Source organism: Hyperolius riggenbachi, chromosome 6 (genome assembly GCF_040937935.1).
Source record: "Hyperolius riggenbachi isolate aHypRig1 chromosome 6, aHypRig1.pri, whole genome shotgun sequence".
In the NCBI taxonomy this organism is placed as follows: domain Eukaryota; kingdom Metazoa; phylum Chordata; class Amphibia; order Anura; family Hyperoliidae; genus Hyperolius; species Hyperolius riggenbachi.
Genome location: NC_090651.1, coordinates 70,547,570 through 70,567,924, shown reverse-complemented (window position 1 = coordinate 70,567,924; position 20,355 = coordinate 70,547,570). Strand labels below are relative to the sequence as shown.

General features: G+C 41.3%; 1 protein-coding gene across 7 annotated transcripts in view; it reads right to left on the bottom strand.

Moving 5' to 3' along the window:
• The window catches only part of ST3GAL3 (ST3 beta-galactoside alpha-2,3-sialyltransferase 3), a 516,482-nt gene that overhangs the window by 274,991 nt on the left and 221,136 nt on the right, over positions 1–20,355 (bottom strand). For 5 of the 7 annotated variants that reach the window (XM_068239478.1, XM_068239477.1, XM_068239483.1 and 2 more), the window contains exon 3: positions 10,777–10,824. The exons of the other annotated variants lie outside the window; for them this stretch is intronic. In XM_068239478.1, coding sequence (XP_068095579.1) covers positions 10,777–10,824 — 48 coding nt within the window. The remainder of the gene's footprint in view (positions 1–10,776; positions 10,825–20,355) is intronic. 7 annotated transcript variants of the gene reach the window in all.

Below are 20,355 nucleotides of genomic sequence, written 5' to 3'. Positions count from 1 at the left end.
AGATCAGATACATCAGTCTAATTGTTTCCAGTACAGGAAGAGTTGAGAAACTCCAGTTGTTATCTCTATGCAAACAAGCCATTAAGCTCTGCGACTAAGTTAGTCGTGGAGAGGGCTGTTATCTGACTTTTATTATCTCAACTGTAAGTAAACTGTTTACTTTTTCTCTGCTGGAGGAGAGGTCATTACTTCACAGACTGCTCTGAAAGACTCATTTTGAATGCTGAGTGTTGTGTAATCTGCACATATTATAGAATGATGCAATGTTAGAAAAAACACTATATACCTGAAAATAAAAGTATGAGAATATTTTCTTTGCTGCTAATCTTCTAGTAATTATTCATAGTACACAACCAATTCACTATATCATATTTTTTTTTCGCTTCAGTGTCTCTTTAAGTATTAAAAAGATTCATAAGGAGTAATTCCCGCCCCCCCCCCCCCCCCACACACACACCTTGAACAAAGTGTACATATATATGTAGTCTATGCACTGTGTACAATTAGATGAACACACACAGTTTACATATGGCACATTGTAGTGTCTTAAACAGACACACATTTATATCTGCAGTAGCACCTCCATCTTTCTCCTCATGCTGATGCCTTGCAAGGACACCTTTGCATTGTGTCCTTCGCTCCAGCATTTTCTCCTACCCTCCAGCCTTGTTCCCTCTCTATCATGCAAATATGCCTGTGAAATCCCACACATGCTCTGAACTGTACTGGGCTGTGCACTGAATTTGGTGCTGATCCTCAAAGAACTCTCCGCCCCTTGATCTGTCAATAGTACTAGAATGTAGCATGGGCATCCTGGTGCTCATATTGGCTTGTCTATTAGCATTCACCAGATGTCTGTCACAATATCTACTCTATTTAAATCGATCCCTAAGGCTAGCAGCCTCCTATCAGAAGGTTGCATTGTTGGAACAATTACGTCGGACCCTCAGGTATAGATCCACTGGGATACCTTTTATGGTATGAGGTGGATGAAAGCAATCTGCTCATAATAACGAGTTGGTAGCTGTTTCTTTCCTAAATAATTGCAGTACAAAAAGTTGTTCACCAATTTTGAGATACATGTAAGATTTTTCTACTACCAGCTAAGCGCCAGACTGAACAAAAGACAAGAATATTACCCCATTCACAACCCCTTCCCACCAGTCACATTAATTATTATAAATACACATTGCCCTGGCAAAAAGCCAATGCATTCTTAATCTAATTTCTAAATCCACAAGGAAAATGAGTGAACCTGAACCAAGTAAAATTATTTAAAATAAACACATGATGTACCTGCAAATGAAACTCGCCATCAGTTCAGGATCTCACCATTTTCTTCTTACAACGAATCCTTCCAGTTTTGACAAGATTTTGTCAGAACTGAAATATGTCAGCTGTCAGTTAAAACTGAAACAACTGATGAACAAGGTACAATCCATGTTTTCCTATTGATATTACAGTTTAACAGATTTACCTGTCAGATCGATTATTTCCAACATGTCCTATCTGAATTTTGATCGATTTTCCGATTGATTTCTATGGAAATTGATCAGAAAATTGATTGGAAAATGTAACGATCGGTGTCAGCACGCAGAGAGAATCTGATTATTGGCGATCTGCAGTATCACCAAGAATACAGATATATACCCGATTATTGATGATCTGCAGAATCACCGATAATACATACGATAATAATACTAACCTCTGGACACCTATATAGTGTGAGTTTTTGGTGCAACAGTAATAACTTTGAGTGAGGACCACCTGAGGAGCAGGTGGTCCTTGGCAGTATGAGAAATACCTCCCTTTGGAAGTGCAGCAGCCTGAGACCTCCAAGGGGCGGAGTCTCAGGCTGAATAGCAAGAAAACCCGGTGACTAGTGACCCCTGGAAGATGGGCGTCACAAGCAGGTCTGGAGAATAACACAAATGATAATACAATTCCCTAGTCTTGGGTGCGAGGTCCGTGGTCTCAGCACCCTGGAACTAGTCTGGAATATAACACAAATGATAATGCAGTTCCCTAGTCTTGGGTGCGAGGTCCGTGGTCTCAGCACCCTGGAACTAGTCTGGAATATAACACAAATGATAATGCAGTTCCCTAGTCTTTGGGTGTGAGGTCCTTGGTCTCTACACCCTGGAACTAGTCTGAATAATACAATAATAAATAGAAGTAATCTGGCTTAGTGTGAATTCCCAGGTCCTCCTGGTTCTAACACACTGTAGGATCTGACTATGGTCTGAATGCTTCCACGTAAGTGTTCGCAATGGCAGACAACCAGCAACTGGCAAGCAAGCTGTATATATAGTTGCAGGACTCTGCCGCCCCGCCCGAGCCACTCAGCCAACCAGGAGTCCAGCAGGAATCAGCTGATCGTCCTGATCAGCTGATCCATCTCCAGCTGGCATAAAGGTCCTGACTTCTGGCGGCCGGGCGTGTAGCTCTCCTTCCAGGTGAACCAACAGAGCCAGCCACACCAGACACACACTGCTGCGTGCAAACCGCCGTGTTGGACGCGGAAACAGCCGCCTTGCTGCCCGTACATGCGGTGGCTTTTCCGCGATCCATCATAGTATCAGACGCATGCTGCTGCATACAAACCGCCGCGCTGGACGCGGAGCCAGCCGCCTTGCTGTCAGTACACACGGCGGCTTTTCCGTGTTTTCTCACAGAAAATCGATCAAAATTAAGATCGGACGTGTTGGAAATAATCCACCTGGCATGTAAATCTGCCAGAAAATTGTATGGCGTGTACCTAGCATTACAGGGCAACCTCCAAAATGGAGGACGGAGAATTCCATTGATCACAGTGGACAAAATAGGATACAGGAGAGGCTAAAGAGATTGATGAGTTGACTACACGGGAGGAAAGTATGACATGTGTATGTGTATTTTGACTTCTAATTTGAAGTTCAGGTTTGCTTTAATTAGATCCTTATTGCTAGCAAGCTAGGCTGAGAGCATAGTTTCATAGTTAGACTGAAAAAAGACATTCATCCATCAAGTCCAACCGAAAATAAAGACGTACCAGGGACATTTTTTCTAAACTCATAAGAGAAGTCACCAAGTAATAAAAACATTGAGCTGTTAGACAGTTTCTCTTTCCAGGGTGTGAGAACTTTCACAGTGAAATTGTTTTAATCTCGCACTCTTTCTCGGTGAATCACCGTTTGGGGTAGTGAAAGCTTTTAGAGCACGAGTTGAATTCCAAGCGTTCGTGAAAGGTGAGCTTCTTATACAACGAGCAGAGAAATCCCTCTAATTTCTGCCCTGGAGCATTATTAACACGGAATGAGTCACTTCCTTCCCCTCCTGGCCCCCAGCTCCCCATCACCCTGTCAGGTGAGAGACAATTATGAAAATTCTTCAGTCATGTGACCTCCCAGAGACAAAAGCTGCCTACTCCTACCTTTGCTCCAGGTGAAACTCTGCTTGTTGTGTTCTGCTTTTCTCCACTTATCTTGGCAGCCTCTGAAATCTTCTTGGATGTTTGGAATAGTCTACGCAAGGAAGGTCTATAAACTTACTATATCGTATTTATGATCTCACAGTGTATTACAGTATGCTATCTCAGGGAAATTCCCGCGTCCTTCATAGTAAAATATTTCCTTGTAGAATATGCTGGCAATCTGTAAATTATTTATCAGACACACAGTACAGAATGTCTATTTAATATCTCCTTCATAATTTCCTTTCCAACGAAAACTTTTACTTTATATATTCACAGATAAGCTTGGCACTGGTAAAGAGGCTGATTCAGCTTATTTGCAGGTCACCCCATGTCAGATCAAGATGTTTGGGCACCTTTTGCAGCAGGACTCTCTCAGACTCTCAATGCAAATGCTGGCTTACAGGCACCCAGTCAGTGATTTTGGTGCACAGTGTGCCCAATAGTAGATACCTGATCAGCTATTAGGACAGATTAGATAGGGGGTAGTTTGAGTAGGCAATGCGGTATTTGTAGTCTCTAAAGCCAATTGGCTCCTTCATTTTTGGTAGTATAGATGAGTTTACTGAAAGAGTTTCTTCGGAGGGGTGAATAGTGTTAGGCACTGGGATGCGGGGGGAGGGGGTTAGTATTCGCTATCAGAAAGGGAGGTTAGGGTAAGAATATGGGCTGGGTAAGTTTATAGTAAATATTACCTTACCAATATTTTAACTATCATCAGCACCCAAGAGAAGCAGCAGCAGATCAATATGGACACCCCCCAGACCCCCATGCATAGCAGGTGTTGGAGAGTTTTTGGGGTGCAGAGTGCATATTGGAAGAATGTCTGTAGTCCTTGCATCTCCTTACAACTCATCATGCAAGCACTGAGACTTCATTGTAGTCACATGATGCTTCCACGTGCTATCTGTAATGTAGGCTGGGGAGAGATATTGGGGAGGTCAGCTCAATGGTAGGTCTTGCCTTTTTTCACAGGTGTGTGTGGGGGGGGGGGGGGGGGGCAACAGTTTGAGGATCAATTTATCTCCAAGTATATATGGCACTTTAATAGTGGATGGTGTCAAAAGTGTTGTAGCATTTGCGGTTTCGTCATTGCTATATAAATACTTTATAGAGGAATCTCAGGTTTTTATTGATGTGTGTCTACTGGGCTTTACCTTACTTTTTGTTTTAATTACTTCTAAGGAAAAGTTCCAGGAAAGAATGCAGACAGCAATAACAATATGGCAAATTACTTGGAAAATACAAGTCTTGGCTGGAGCTGATTATAGTACACCTTTTACAAAACATTTAACCACTTACCAGAATTCTATCTGGATGACTATAGTCATCCAGATAGGAGCCACTCTGGTCTATCTGGACACATATACGCGTCCAGTGTTTCCAGTGGTTCCTGGCGTCTTTTACATGGCGGCCATTGGTGAAGGGGAACTGATGTTCCCTGATCCAATCGCAGTGCCTGGAAGGAATGGACATGAACCCAAACACTTCCTGGTAACCCAGGATAGTGTATGTACTGTAGGTATCTTAGGGAGTTTTTTTTAATATGTATGTCATGAAGGTATAGTACTGTTATATTAGCAAATAAGGGCATGTAATTATTGACCGGATAAAAAAAAACAACAACACAAGACAGAAAAAATACACCTTTACTTCCAAATAATAAATTGTCGCCATACACTGTACTAGGAACATAATTAAAATGTTGTGATAGCCAGGACTAACGGGTGAATAAAGTGTAAGGGTTTTATTTATAGTAGCATTGCTCATTTTAAAGCTATAGGGAATGGAATTGGAGAAATTGTGGTTTTTTTTATTTTATTCCCCTGTAAAATGCATAGAAAATAAAGCAATTACTGATAACAAGTATCACCCCCAAAACCCTAATTTGTGTTGAGAAAAAAATAAAAAGTATATATCATTTGTAGGATAAAGCCAACAGTCACATGATTGGACTCTTCTGGTCCAAAGGATTGCCAGATTCTTTTGTGCACTCTCCAGCAGACAGGCAGTCCGGACTGTGCCCCTTTCCAATAGTGCCTTGTTGTAGGAGGGCGACTGGCAGCTCAAGCCATGCCCACTCCCATAACATGCTTCATAAGGCTAGAGGACTCTACAATAATGAAGTGGCCTGTCACAACAAAGGATGGAGAACACAGGAAAGTCTAAGCGACGGTCCTAGGAGCACAGGCTCTGCATTGAAAACTAAGAGTTAATGTAACTTTGGGGAAGCAGAAACAGGATAATAATAATTTCTGGATTTCAGCATCAAGTTTACGCACTATGTAATCTTTCCTAGTTTATTTTTAATAACATAAGCTAACTTCATGGTGACCTCTATCCCCCAAAAAGTTGTATTTTTCTATCAACTTTTACATGTTTTGATTACAAAGAACTGACAGTAAGGAAACGGATGGACTCTACCAGCCCTAGAGCAAGCATTTTAGGCATATTTGTAATTTAAACACAACTAAGGCAGCTATGTGTGTGGGCTGGTATAAACTGTAACTCTCTATGTGCAAAAGGTAAACTTCAAGGTGGCTATATCAGAGGGGACAGTTTGGCAGGTAATGCAGGTACAGGCTAACTACTTTGACATACGTCTAGTAGTAATACGAATCCTGAACACGTATGCTTGGCCAAGGGTGTTTCTGGCCATTTTTGTGCCCCAGGTGAAGGTAAGCTTTGACTCTCCTAATCTTGTAAATAGAATGATCATAGTCTGCATTAATATATTTTCCAGGCTCCAAGGATAAATTAAAAGGTTAAGGTTAAATACAAAAATGATGTTGTTTCTCTACTTATATATATAAGGAAACACAAATTATTACCAGGCAAGGTACAATTCACCAGCCTATGTTATAAAGGGTGCGGATACACTTTATACAAAAATTATACTGTTTTTGTATGCAGCCTGGATTATCCTGGAAAACGCAACAGTCAATATACACCAAATCCCGATAAGCAGATTAATAGCACCGTCCACAACATTGTTAATCTATTTAGGCTTCCTTTGTTATGCTAATTAGTAGTGCCTGATAAGTGAACATTTTCTTAAAGGAACTCCGAGCTCAAGTTAAAAAGGAAAATAGTACTCACCCGGGGCTTTCTGCAGCCCAGTGCTGTTCGAAAGGTCCCACGACGGCGTCCTGGCTCCTCTCCTAGGCCCCGCTCCGGAATGGCTGCCCGGCGGCAGCCCGGCGTCACTGGGCCGAGTGTCAGGCTCCTTCTTCCGCGTATGACGCGGCTGACGTCACCACGCCAGGCAGCCTCGCGTCATCACGGCGGCTGCCGTGGCAGTACGCCGCATGCGCACTTTAATCACACATGCGCAGTACTTTCACGCCAGCCGCCAGGATGACGAAAGGCGGCCGGCGTGGTGATATCAGCCGCGTCATACGCGGAAGAAGGGACCTCTCGACCAGCACTGGGCTGCAGAAAGCCCCGGGTGAGTACTATTTTCCTTTTTAACTTGAGCTCGGAGGCCCTTTAAAGTGGATCCGAGATAAACGTTTATTCATTGCATAATTGTGTTCCTTTCATATGGTTTACAGGGCATTCATCAAGCCCAATACTTTTTTTGTTTTGTTTTAATACTCTAATTCCCTATAAACTAAACAAGCCTCCCCCACAGCTTCTCCACTGCCTTGGCACTCTCAGATCCATGGAGCAAGGGCTTATGGGAGCTCAGTCTGGGCAGGAGGAGAGGAGGTGTTACTAGCCAGAGATTTCAGAGGCAGAGGGGAGGAAAGAGGAGGAGAAGGGAGTGAAGTTTTCATTGGCTAAGGGCTGGAGATGCAGATCAGCTTGCCTGTGTGTAATGATCACAAACAGAACATGGCCACTCTCATTGTATCACAGGAATAAATAATCCTAAACTGTTGAAGCTGTTTGCAGCCTGATTTGCTGTGCAAACTATCTGCACTTTAGATAAGATATATAGACAAGTTAATTGTTATAGTTAGTTTTTCATCTCGGATCCGCTTTAAGGGGACTAGCAGTTGTATATAAAAATTCCATAAATGACAGTGTGCTAAGAATGCAAAAGAACAGTTCAAAGGTGTGGCTATCGAAAGTTGTTAAAAAGAAGCCAGTGTGAGGAGAATAGCAACTCCCTTCAACTGTGAACATGTGGATGTGCCACACTGGTTTCCATGGAAATCACTGCAGAGATTCAGTAAGAAACAGCATACAGTAAATGTCTAGTAGATGCCTCACAACTGGTTATCTACAACTGGTTAAAGCCAGCTTGCACATGCCAGGTGTTCAAAAAGACATACTGCATATTCTGGCGTATATGACTACTTTTTAACCCATGAAAATGTTCTCAAAAGTTGTTGATCGTCCTATAGGGCAGGTGCTGAAACTCCCAAACCAGACTGGAGAATCTGCGGTTGCCGCGTACGGTGGGGGGAGTTCAAAAACAACGTCTGCGGCCGCATCCCCACCGTATGCGATGACCATATGAAAGCAGCAAGGGCGGTGCTGTACAAGTATGGTAGAAGAAAATCGAAAATCCACTCATCAAGATTCCTGGAAAGAAGTGACTTAACGTGGTCCCGATGACAAGGCGAGGGGGCACCTCACTGGGAAGGCTTTGTACACAACAACCAGCCAATCGCCGGTAAAATACATTGCTTGCCGTGATTGGTTGGTTGTTGTATACTAGGTACCACATACAGTACAACACCGTTATCTGTACCTGTTTATACAGTATAGCACCTGTACATACAGTACAGTATACAAATGTCCAAGAGTCAAGAGGGGTAGTCTTATAGGGCGAGTATATCCCAAAATGTATATTTTAACTGTAAAAGTTGGGGGTTGTCTTAAAAGCCCAGTCGTCTTATACGCCCGAATATACAGCATGTGTAAATGAAACCTAAATGTATAATAAAATCATTCGTGCCTAAGCTTAACTATCTACTCATCAAACTGAAGTTGTAATTTGTTAAATAGCATTTAGACATACAAGTTACACAACTTCAGCTTCTAAAATTAAAACAATAAATAAATACAATAGACAAGAAACTAATAGAATTCTCCTTTACCAACTACTAAAAATCCACTAGTGTAACATATCTATGCAAAGAAAACTGGAGGTTCTTCAGCCAAGCTTCAACAAAGCAAATGCAGCTTCATGGCAGGAAAAAGTCAGAAAAACATCCCACATGCTAAAGAGTTTCATGCTGGCCGATAAATTGCTCTGAGGACGCGGCGCAGCAGAAAAGCAAGGAGGCTCTGCAGGGCTGGTGCCAAGGGTTACAGGAATAAGCTAGAGAATGCAAAGGATTTAAAAAAAGGGGGGCATATCTGGCAAAGGGGTCAGGATAAGGGAGAGAAGCATGTTGGAAGGCAGCATCCTTTGGTAGGCAAATGTTGAACACATCCTTATTGGCAGACTTAGGAAAAATGTGGAATTCATGAGGAACTCTAGCCAAACAAATCTTTTTTTAATACTCTATAGGGTTGGGAAGGGTTGGAACCTATCTTTGGTGACAGCAGAGGAAGTGATGGAGTCTCTCCACTGGGGACACAGAGAGTAATACAACTTAAATAGATGGACTAACCGTTTTTAAAACTTAAATGGCCTGATCCAATTCACTATTTCTGTTTCCTCGTAGGTAATATTTTCACATCCTATATAATAATCCTGTCCTGTGCCCGTGTCCTGGCTTGTGCACATGTGTGGCACTCGGACAGCAGAGGGGGGACAAGCGTGTGCACAGATGTGTGAGCGCGCGTGGGTCGCGACTGTGCATGGGTTGTGTACGTACCTGTGTCGTGGGCATGTGCAGATTGCGATCGCAGCTGTGTGCGCATTGCGTGGGCGTTATGGTGGTGGCCCAGGCCTAGCGCCCATTTTTCAAGAGGCTGGCCTTTAACTAGTTATAAATAAAATGCCGTTTAAAAGCCACAGCAAACAAAAAAATACTCCGAAAAATGTTAGCAGTACATTTCCACCTACATTTTTGTACTTGTCCCATTGCAGAGTGCAAAAGTTATTTTAAAAAGAAGATGAAGAATTATCTACAAGGCGAAAACTTCTGAGAAATGGTGAATTGGATCAGGCCCAAACTGAGACATGATCACAGCATAGCCATTTTAAAAACTGGAAGCTACTAGAGTTAACCAGTGAATGGACATGCTGAATCATTTTGTGTCAAACATAGGCTGTCATGTAGTGACAGATCTGCTTTTTTATTTTCAGTTTTTTTAGATTTTAAAGAGTCAATCCGCTTACAGTAGTATTTTAGGTGAAGTGTGAAGTCACTATCTTCTTGTATCCTTTTATGGAAGGTACCATTGCTGGCTTCTTTTTACTGTATGCTACTAAACAAGATGGAGGAGTTGCATTAACCCTAGACACAAGTAGTTGCACTTACATTGAAGTGAAGTAAAAAGCGTGAGTCAGTGTGGCAGCAGTGTTCTAGGAGGGACAATTTGCTTGCTAGTCGTTTCCTCCCACCCTGTTCACTCTGCATGATACAGTTAAGTACATGAGGACTGATGGCCCTCTGGTAATCTCACTGCTTTAGTCCAAGAGATATTAGAGTCTATCAGATTGTTTAACTTTCCATCAGCCATCAAGCATTAAAATATTGATGCCGACTGATGTGTTAAGTTATCTCTTTCCATTAGCACTAAAACGTAAACATGTATTGGGAGAAATATGCAGGCTGATACTGCTACCTTCCTTCTAAAAATACTAGTTCCCTGGCTTCCTCCGGCTCCAATAGATTAAAAAACCTGGAATACACTTGTAAGGAGTGACATGGTAGTAAAGTAAGAGCACCTGATGCCCACTCCTGTCCCATGTCATCGACTCAGAGTACAGAAGCCTTTGCATTGTCAGCCTGGCATTCATGTATTTTCAGAAAGAGACGACCAATGGCAGCTAGAGTTTCATTACTGCTAGTGTCTTTTTAAACTGAGCTGCCCAGAGTACACTCACTTCCCGGAGGACTGAGGCTGCCAGGAAACTGAAACAATTTTTAATATTTTTTTTGGGCAAAAATCATCCCGTTTAACACACAGTGTGGCCTGCTGGTCGAGTTGTGAAGCCGAAATACAGAAAGCTTAGCTTACTTCCAGGATTCTACGTTTGATTTTGCTGGAACTGGAAGTCCGCAAAGGTATTTTTAAAGTTTCCTTCTGCTTCATGGAAAGCTTTTTCATGGTGTGAGCATTAAGTGTGTGGTCAGGCCTCAATGCCTCCCAACATGGTAGCCATATGCAAGGAAGGAGGGCGCATTGTTGCTGCACTAGAGAGGGGGGAGCTATGCAGACAGGAAAGGTTTGGGAAGAGGAAGAGTTAATTGTACCTGGGCCTAAACTGTGTCCAACGGAGTCAAAGGCGTGAAGCATAGAATCTGTAACACAAGAGGACAAATTCAATCCTTTTCTCTCCAGGTTGCTCTAAAACAGCAAACAAAGTCACGGCTGAACATTGCAGCAGGCTGAAATGTTGTACATTAATGAGAACATCAAACTGAATTTTCTACAGTATTTATGGGGGAGGGGGGTGCTACAGAACAAAACAAAACAAATCTAAATGCAGGTGCATTGTTAAGTTTTGTAGATTTAACCGAAATACTTGAACAACCAAAACAAGGATGTAGGCACAAAACTTGGCAACATGGTAAAAAAAAAAGAAAAACAACAACTGTGCCTCCAACTTTGCATCTTGATTGCAGCTTTCAGGTAGTGTCTTGTACTTTTTAGAAGAAGAAAGTGGTAGAACAGCTATACAACCTGGCAGAGACGATGGGTATAAGCCCTTGGCTGGTTAACAAGTATACTTCAATACACTGAATTGTGCTTTTTTTTAGGGCAATATAACCATTGTAATGCTGTACAGTTTAGCAGTGTGCCGTTTAGGTATCATAAAAGGTTTTGTTTTCATTGCTACAGTGTGGAGTTAGCATTTGCTTGAGTGAGAGTTAAATAGTTGAATAGAAAGGAGATAGTGTTGGGCATCTGATGAGAGATGGTGAATGTTAGGTAATGGGTGGAAAAAGGTGGGTGTGAAGTAATGGACAGTGAGCGGTACTTTAGGTGTTACGCATCAGACGATGAAAGGTAAGCACTCGGAAATGAAGACCGGATGAGAAATGCTTATTTTCTTTTTTCTTTATAGAGTAATTTGTGTGTCATTTGGTGCTCCTTATTTTGTGTACAGAAAGCTTCAGCTAATAATCAAATGCAAAATCAATTTATTACATGTAAAAAATTGCTAAATACTCATGGTGTTCTTACGCATACCTTCAAGATACATTTTTATAAATGGGTGTATTCAAGAAAAAGCATCAAAAATGAGAAAACAACAGTTATTTTGATAATACTATTGTAAATTGTTTACATATAGGTCTCAAACTATTCTCATGTTTCTCCCAATTTCAGGAATAACAAACGTGGGTGTACAGCATAGTATGTATTATCTACGTTGACCTCAAATAAGCGTCACTATATTTTGTTTTTAGTGCCCTTCATTTAATGAAAAATCTCTACACACACTGCTTTATGCGCTTGATTTCCACTTCTAAATCCACAAAGGCAATCATTTATACATGGGTTTGATTACTTACGTTTTTATATCCTTTGTTTAACAATTTTCTTATTTTATTTATATATAAAAAAACACATTTTTCTTTCTTTATCAATTCCCATTATGTTTAATGTATCGCTTAATAGCTGTTTGTATTTTCTTTAAGATACAGTATTATCCCTTTATGTTTACTGATGAAGCAGAAAAAGATAAATGCACTGTAGAAATGATCAATGAATTTTAAAATATTCCAACTCAATGCAGATTTAGTCAGAACCTGTGTATAGATTCAACATGCGTCAATCCAGCAGCCCTTGACTGGTCCAATTTTAAGCTACGGTATATACAAATTATTATTGCCAAGGATAAAAAAGTAGCGTGGTTCCACCCCTAAAGATTATCTTCAAGATTCCACATATACACACAAAGCAGGGTTTTTTTTTTGAACCAAAGTTCTCTTTTATTCTTCAAATTTTCTTCAGAAAGTTGGTGATAAGTGTAGATACAACATCAGACCATCATTTCACATTAAAAATGCCTGCATTTGCCAGGCATTTTTAATGTGAAGTGATGGTCTGATGTTGTATCTACACTTATCACCAACTTTCTGAAGAAAATTTGAAGAATAAAAGAGAACTTTGGTTCAAATAAAACCCTGCTTTGCTATATACAAATTGCTACAAAATTTGCTTCACATTTGATAAAACTGAACTTCGTTGATCATCTCCAATCACAGTGGAAAAGCTTTATTAGGCAGCCTTGTCACATGACCAGCATAACATATGACTATGGTTTGCTGAAGCTCTAGGGTTCAGGCCGCTATAGGAGCACAATTATTGTGCTGTCATGACAGAAAACAAGGGGAAACAGTAGTGTCACAGCGCAACATAGATGAATGTGCTCCGAGCACAAAGACTTGCCAGTTTATCTGCAGAAGTGCTGTAAAATGCGTTTATAGATGAATTACAGCAGTCACCCCTCTTACATCACAGGTCCACCAACCATTACTCTAACTAGTTTTCCTGATGAGTCTACCATGGGTATATATACAAACTGTAAATTGAGGGGTTCATTCTAGAATGGAAAATAACACTTTTTTCCATCCTTAAACTCTACATACAAAGTATAGGCCCTAACACCAACAGAAAATGTGTTGATTGTATTGTAATCCGCAACAAAATCATCTTGCTACCATATTGTTCCAAGATTTAGAAAAAAAGTTACCAGTAGTATTGCCCTGCCAAATACTATGTGCATGAAGTTTGTATGCTCTCCCAGTGTCTGCGTTTTCTCCCATATCCCAAAAACATACAGATAAGTTCATTGGCTTCCCCTTAAATTGGCCCTAGACTACAATACCGACACTACACGATACATACATAGACATATGACTATGGTGGGGACTAGACTGTGAGCCCCTCTGAGGGACAGTTAAGCGACAAGACTATATACTCCGTACAGTGCTTTGAAAGATGTTGGCACTATATAATAAACACTACATAATAATAAGAGCAATTTATGCTTTATATCAGCTTTTTTCTGCACCCTAATGTGTCAGGAGAAGGATCAATGGAAGGCATCAGTTCTCATGAAAGCCACCTGAAAGCGGATGAATGGAACAAGTTTGGTGGTTTGACTGACACAGAGGCAGAGCCTGAGGTCACAGCGCATTGCCAGTTCCAGCATGATTCAGCTCTTCATCCAGCCAGTTTTTGTCAGTTCAGCTGCAGCAATCATTGCATAGCAGAAACAACCCATGGATCATGATGGGGTATTTCCCTTGTAATAAAATCAGAACTGCATATCTGTTAACAGCCTCAATAGAGCGTAAATAATGTAGCACAGTATCATAATGCAACTAAAAATTATGGTACACATTCAGCTGTGACAGTTTTGCCGCCACAGCTGTCAGCACACTTAACACACACACACACTTTGTGCCCCTCAACCCCATAACCTAGCAATTCCTCTTTTCCTCAAATACAACTCCTTCCAACCTTAAAAAGCTATTCCCTTCATGTTTCCAAGCAATCTGCCTTTAACAGCAACCCCCCAAACTGAGCTCCATAGCTAATGAAGAAAAGTACAGGTAGTCCCCGGTTAACGAATGAGATAGGGACTGTAGGTCCGTTCTTAACCTGAATCTGTTCTCAAGTCAGAACATTGTGCCATCTCTGTCCCCTGTACCTCCTCTGTGCCTCCAGTGTCCGCCTCTGTGTCACCTCTGCCCTTTGTACCTGTTTATACAAGTTTAAAAGCCATCTTTTCTTTGATTTTTTTTTTTAAATCTATTTTCTCAAAAACAAAAGTCCAATTTGAAAATTTTTTTGGGGGGGCTTGTTCCCATGGAAACAGAGAATCCATGCCGTTCATATCGGCGGATTGTTCGTAAGTGGGCGTTAGTAAATCGGGGACTACCTGTACTCCCCTCCTTGCTCTAACAATCCCCTTTAATGTATCCCTCGTCCACTGCATGCTGGATTCACCTGAATTCTAAAAATGGAACTTTTAAAAATACATATGACAGTCACTTTTCAATCAGATCTTTGTATGGAATTCTGCGTCATCACGACGTTATGAACCTGCTTCACATTTGAAGATGTTGGAGTCTATTTCAAATGATTTAAAAACCCCGATGGCACAACTATTACTTTTACAGCAAGGGATCACAATTTCCCGGTCTTAAATATGGATACTCCTTAAACAAATTATTTATTTCATCACTTCTCAGATTAGTATTTAAAATATAGTATTTAAAATTATGCTTGAGGTTTTCTAAACACAGCCAAAGAAAAACCAGCAGACTAGAAGAGATTTATGAGCAACTGAAGACAGAAAAATATCAGAGGTTGAAAAATAATTCGTATTACCGTAACAACAACAGCTCATAAATATTAGTGGGAATAATTAATGATAGGCTACACTTGGCTGTATCCCATAGAGCTTCTTTTCTAAATGTCAGTCCACTATTAGAGGCTGCTGGGAATGGCAAATATTGAATACTATCAAGGTTATCATTATTATGCATTTATGTAGTGCCGGCATACTTTTTAGAGGACACTGAATGATTCCCATCACTAAGGCTGCTTTCACACTGGTGTGTTGCATAGGACAATATAATCGCATTGCTAAAGTGGTACAATGATATTTTACTGGTACGTTCACATCGGTGCATTAGCAGTGCGTGCGATGGATGCATTGGCATAACGCGATGCATGTAGCGCGGTACCGCATAATGCACGAGTTTCTTTGATACTACCACATTGAGAGGTCTATTTATAAAGCACCATGAAACTGCGAACTGTTGTGACCACTAACCTTGCGCCACAATCTCATCTTTCCACAAAAATATTTTAGAAATTTCAAAGGTGGTACATACTAATCAAGTCTACATGGCCACATAGGAGCTCGCGATCAGCAATGATTGCAAGCCTCTCTCATTAAAGAGGAACTTCAGCCTAAACAAACATACTGTCATTAAGTTACATGTTAATTAAAATAGATAGGTAACATAATCTCTTACCTACCCTGATTTAAAAGGGCAGGCAAATGTTTGTGATTTCATGAGGGCAGCCATCTTTGTCATGAGGGCAGCCATCTTTTTGGTTCAAAGGAGGTGAAAGGGAGCATGAGACACAGTTCCGACTGTCCTGTGTCCTGATCACCCCTCCCAGCTGCTAGGCAACGAGAACAACAACATCAGAAATCCCATCATGCTTTGCACAACATCAGGGGAAAAATGCCCGGGCAGTTTCCTTTGATAGGGCGGAGCTTAGCTTCTAAGCAGCTAAAAATTAGGCTTGGGTATGAAAAACAAAGTTCTGATGCTGTGAACCTGGGTGCTCCACCTGGCTTATTTTGGTGACCACCCGGCTGTCATCAGCTTGCCTCCTTATCCTCCTCCTATGCTTTAAGAAGTGTTGTGCCAACCTTGCATTCCTCCCATTGTGCCACACCCGGCTACTTTTTCATGCCACCCGGCTGGAAAAAATTTCTGGGGAGAACACGGATTATGCCTTGAGCACTGCAATTCTTGGCACTGTGCCAGAGAGTTCTGTCTATCTCTGGTTGTATGTTATGTTGTTGTCTTAAAATAATAAAATGATCTGTTTAAAAAAAAAAATTAAGAAAGGCCTGTTATAAATAAGATGCTGTTTTTCTATGCAATGGTAGGGAAGCTGTGAAGCTTTGACCTGTCTCATTATTACTTCATAAAGAGGTCCTTCAGTTCCATCAGAAATTCTTAACTGGGTTTTAATTAGGTAGCAGGGAGGGCCGGCCAACACCACAAGCACATATGAGTCTACGCCAGTCCTGCAAAGTGCTGCTCGGTGGAAAGGAGTGCTGTCTTCATACACAAAGATTTGATTGGGAAAAAAGTTCATCATTGTTAATTTTTGTTTTTTTTATTGAAGATAGCCAAGAACATACAAATTAGATCAAGCAGAGACTACATGACCCTCTAACAATATACAATTAACGGCATATATATATACTTTCTAAAATAGATAAACTATGCTAAAAAACAATTTCTTATCAATGTGCTTATGTAACCATAACTGACTAATTAAGTTCAAATCAGCAAGAAAAGGAGGTGAGGAAACGGAAAGGAGAGAAGAACAGAAGGTCCTCACATCAGCCATGGGAGAAGCAACAATTGCTTCATACCAATAACTGGCTAAACAGCTTCAGATGTGGGCCCGCACATGCCGAGTAGCCGTGACTGGCGGTGACCGGCCAGCTTAGCGGGGGTCGCCGCTGCTGGCCGAAGGGACTTGGATCAGCGTCATGGGCACAGGAGGATTCCAGGTGGCTGCAAGAAGCCCCGGGTAAAATCAATTTTTTAAGTTAACTTAAGATTTCCTTAAGGGTTTCAGAGGAATACAGATTACAGTAAATTGATCTATGAAATCGCAATAAAACAAATCCACTTCTGGTGCCATGTTGAGGTATAAGATTTCTGAAGTCCCAGAGAAAATTCAGGGTTACCAAATATTGGCATCAGACCAGAGTTGTGGGAAAATAGTGACATTATCCACCCAGCATGCCCCACAGACAAACATTAGATCTAATGGAGGAATAAATCTGCTGTGCTAAGGGAGAATTACGGGAGCCCCAGAGGAGAAAGCTTGGGTGACGTGGCTTGAGAGCGTGGTATTCAATTTGTGCCCAAACTAACAGACGAGGGAAGCATATTGCTGCTTGATTCTTTATAGCAGGAGAGATCAAAGTGTTGGTCATCAGTGTACCACTGCTCTTCATAGTCCAATCCTTTAGTTCTGCCTGTTCACTAAATGGGTCACATTACTGCATATCAGAGCGCTGAGTGGATCTGCAGTTTGCAACCTCTTGCAGGCAGAGGCATTTGCTGCTTAGAATTCAGGCTTATAAATTCAGCCCTTACATTGAAAATAAGAATATAAGACTCCAAGAAAGGTCTGTTTACCATTATTATTATTATTATTATTTATAAATACAATTAAATTAGATACGTTTATTTTTTGTTCAGGTTTGCTTTAACCCTTTCCAATCATTTTTCCTGATCATCCACATTCTTCCAGCACCTATTTTTTGCAGGGTGCTGAGGGAGACGTGGGTGATCAGGAAAAAGGACCAGGATGTAGGAAAGGTGCTATGCTCTGCATCAATGGCCAGGGGACGGCGCTTGGCATCAAAAGGCAGAGGTTGGGCTACACTGAAGCACCTCCCCTTGCACAAACTACTAATCCCAACAGGTTCACTGCACTTTCACATACCCTGTAAAACAATTTAAAAAATGCACCTAGTGCACAGTATTGCTTTTTAAAAGCTACAATTAGCACCCCGTGCTGGACTCCTAGGGGTAGTGCCTCCATCAGATAGGGATAGGTTTCTTTGCTCCCCCTTTGTTAATGCACTCACCAAAAGCGCATCTTGAGCGTTAGCATATCATATTACTATGGTCAGCCAAGGAAGGTTTTCATATGTAAAAACAACATCCACTTTAATAGGTCAAGATATGCAATGTTACAGAGGGTACATACGCTCCCACCGCGGACAAATAGAGCTGCACGCCACCACTCTGCCTTTTCGGCTTCCTTCTCGTGACGTCAGCGCGCACACCTCCGACTCCACCCTACGCGTTTCGTCACAGTACGTGACTCATTCAGGGGCTGGAGGCCGCTACCCGACGTCTGATTATATTACCATGCCGTGCCTCCTCCGTTCAGAGCACCGCTTGCATCGCCGCCCTCCTTATGGTTGCTAGGCTGCTCGTGGACTTACTAACCCTATTTACCGCGGCATAGTATACAAAACTTATGCAACATTATACCTCATAAAATTACACATTAAAATATCTACAGCCTTTTACTAAAACTTGGATCCATGGCGTCTATATCTATATAAAGTTCCCATATCTATTACATACATTATCAATTCTCCAGGAGCCTATTATACCATATGTTCTATTTAAGATATCCATCCCATCATTAATAACAGTATTCACACTGATTCACATAATTCATCAACCATGTCTATTATACACCGAAAGCAATAAATACATTATAACACACCTGTGATGAACTATTTCTCACCATGACTCTTCAACTACACTTCGACTAATAAATACTAATCACCACCCGTATAAATAGTTGTGATTAAACCCACTATCCTCCCCCATTAGGAACATACTATCTTTTATGCATTTCCACCATTACATTAGATTCAATTTATGTAGTGCAAAAAAATGCACTGTGCGGTTTAAAGTGACAGTACATACAGTTTTATATACACCTATAGTAAATTATCTACATATTATACACCAATTGCTCATATTAACCATAAGACCCACAACCCTCTCCTATTAGGGGTATTATACACTTCCAAAATTAGTTAATTAATTAAATAAAAGTGCCAGAAATACAGTACTCAAGTGTAAAGTGCATACTTGTATATATGTGTATGTACAAAATTCACTGACAATCCATGTAAAACCTTTTACTACAATGACACCCCTTATGCTACCCCATCATCCATTTGCAATAAAACAATTGATGTCTAATTCGATATTCAAACCTTTGGGAGAAGAAGTACCCAACCTGTAGATCCATTCCCTCTCTTTTTTGCAAAGTTGTTGCAGTCTGTTTGATCCGCGCCAATGCGATCGAAACTGCTCAACTGTAACAACTCTGAGACTTCCTGGATCACATGCATTGGCCTCTGAAAAATGAGCTGAGACACTATGCCAACTATATCCCTTCTTAATATTATATATATGCTGATATATTCTCTTTTTTAATGGCTGTGTTCTCCCTACGTATTGTAGGCCACACCCACAACTTAGAACATATACCGCATATATTGAGGAACATGTCATAAATTGCTTTAATCTAAAATCTTTCAGAAAATGATTTGAATAAATATTATCCGTGGGTATGCTCATCGTGTCCCTACAAATGCAGCAATTCCTACACATATGATAACCCGGCCTCTGCCAAGGGATATGAGCCTGTACAGGAGGATCCACACAACTGGGCACCAATAAGTCCCTTAAATTGGGAGCCCTCCTGTAAATAAATTTAGGCCTAGTGGGAACAATGAGTTTGAGCTGAGCATCCTGCTGTAAAACTGTCCAATGTTTAGTAATTATCCTCTCCAGTTGTCTAAACTGTGTGTTGAAGGTGGAAATAAATGGGATCTCAGGTGGATTCCTATGATCCCCCTATCCCCCCTCCCCATCACCACTATGTGCGTTTTTGAATTGTTTTACAGGGTATGTGAAAGCGCAGTGAACCGGTTGGGATTATTGGCTAATTGAGGTGAAGGGACCTTGTTTTTTACTGCAATCCCCTGACAATTTTATCCCATTGGAGCGCAGTATAAACTATTTGCAACTTGCACAAGCTACTGCTACACTGGAGTAAATCCGGCACTTTGATCTACATGGGGAATGCCGTGCCAATCCCGATCCGGCAGCGGTACCCCCATGATCGGCGTAAATGAGGCAGATAGGGCAAAAAGATCAGGATGCAGGGATCCAGAGGCTCTATGCTCTGCATCAATGACTAGAGAACAGGGCCCGGCACCAAGAGGCAGGGGTGGGGCTAGCACTGGAGCTCCTCCCCCTAGCATGAGCTGCTGATACACAGGATAAAGTCCTACACTTTGATCTACATAGGGGCACGCCATGCCAGTCCTGATCACCCCCATGATCAGCTAAAATGAGGCAGATGCTGCAGGCAGTGATTGGATATAGGCTGACACTTTGACCAGAAAAAGATGTTACTATGCTGACATCAAGCTGCAGCCAGTTTTTCCTATATCAGACCATGTCCCACATTGGTGCTGTTTCAACATATGATTGGAAATGGTGAAG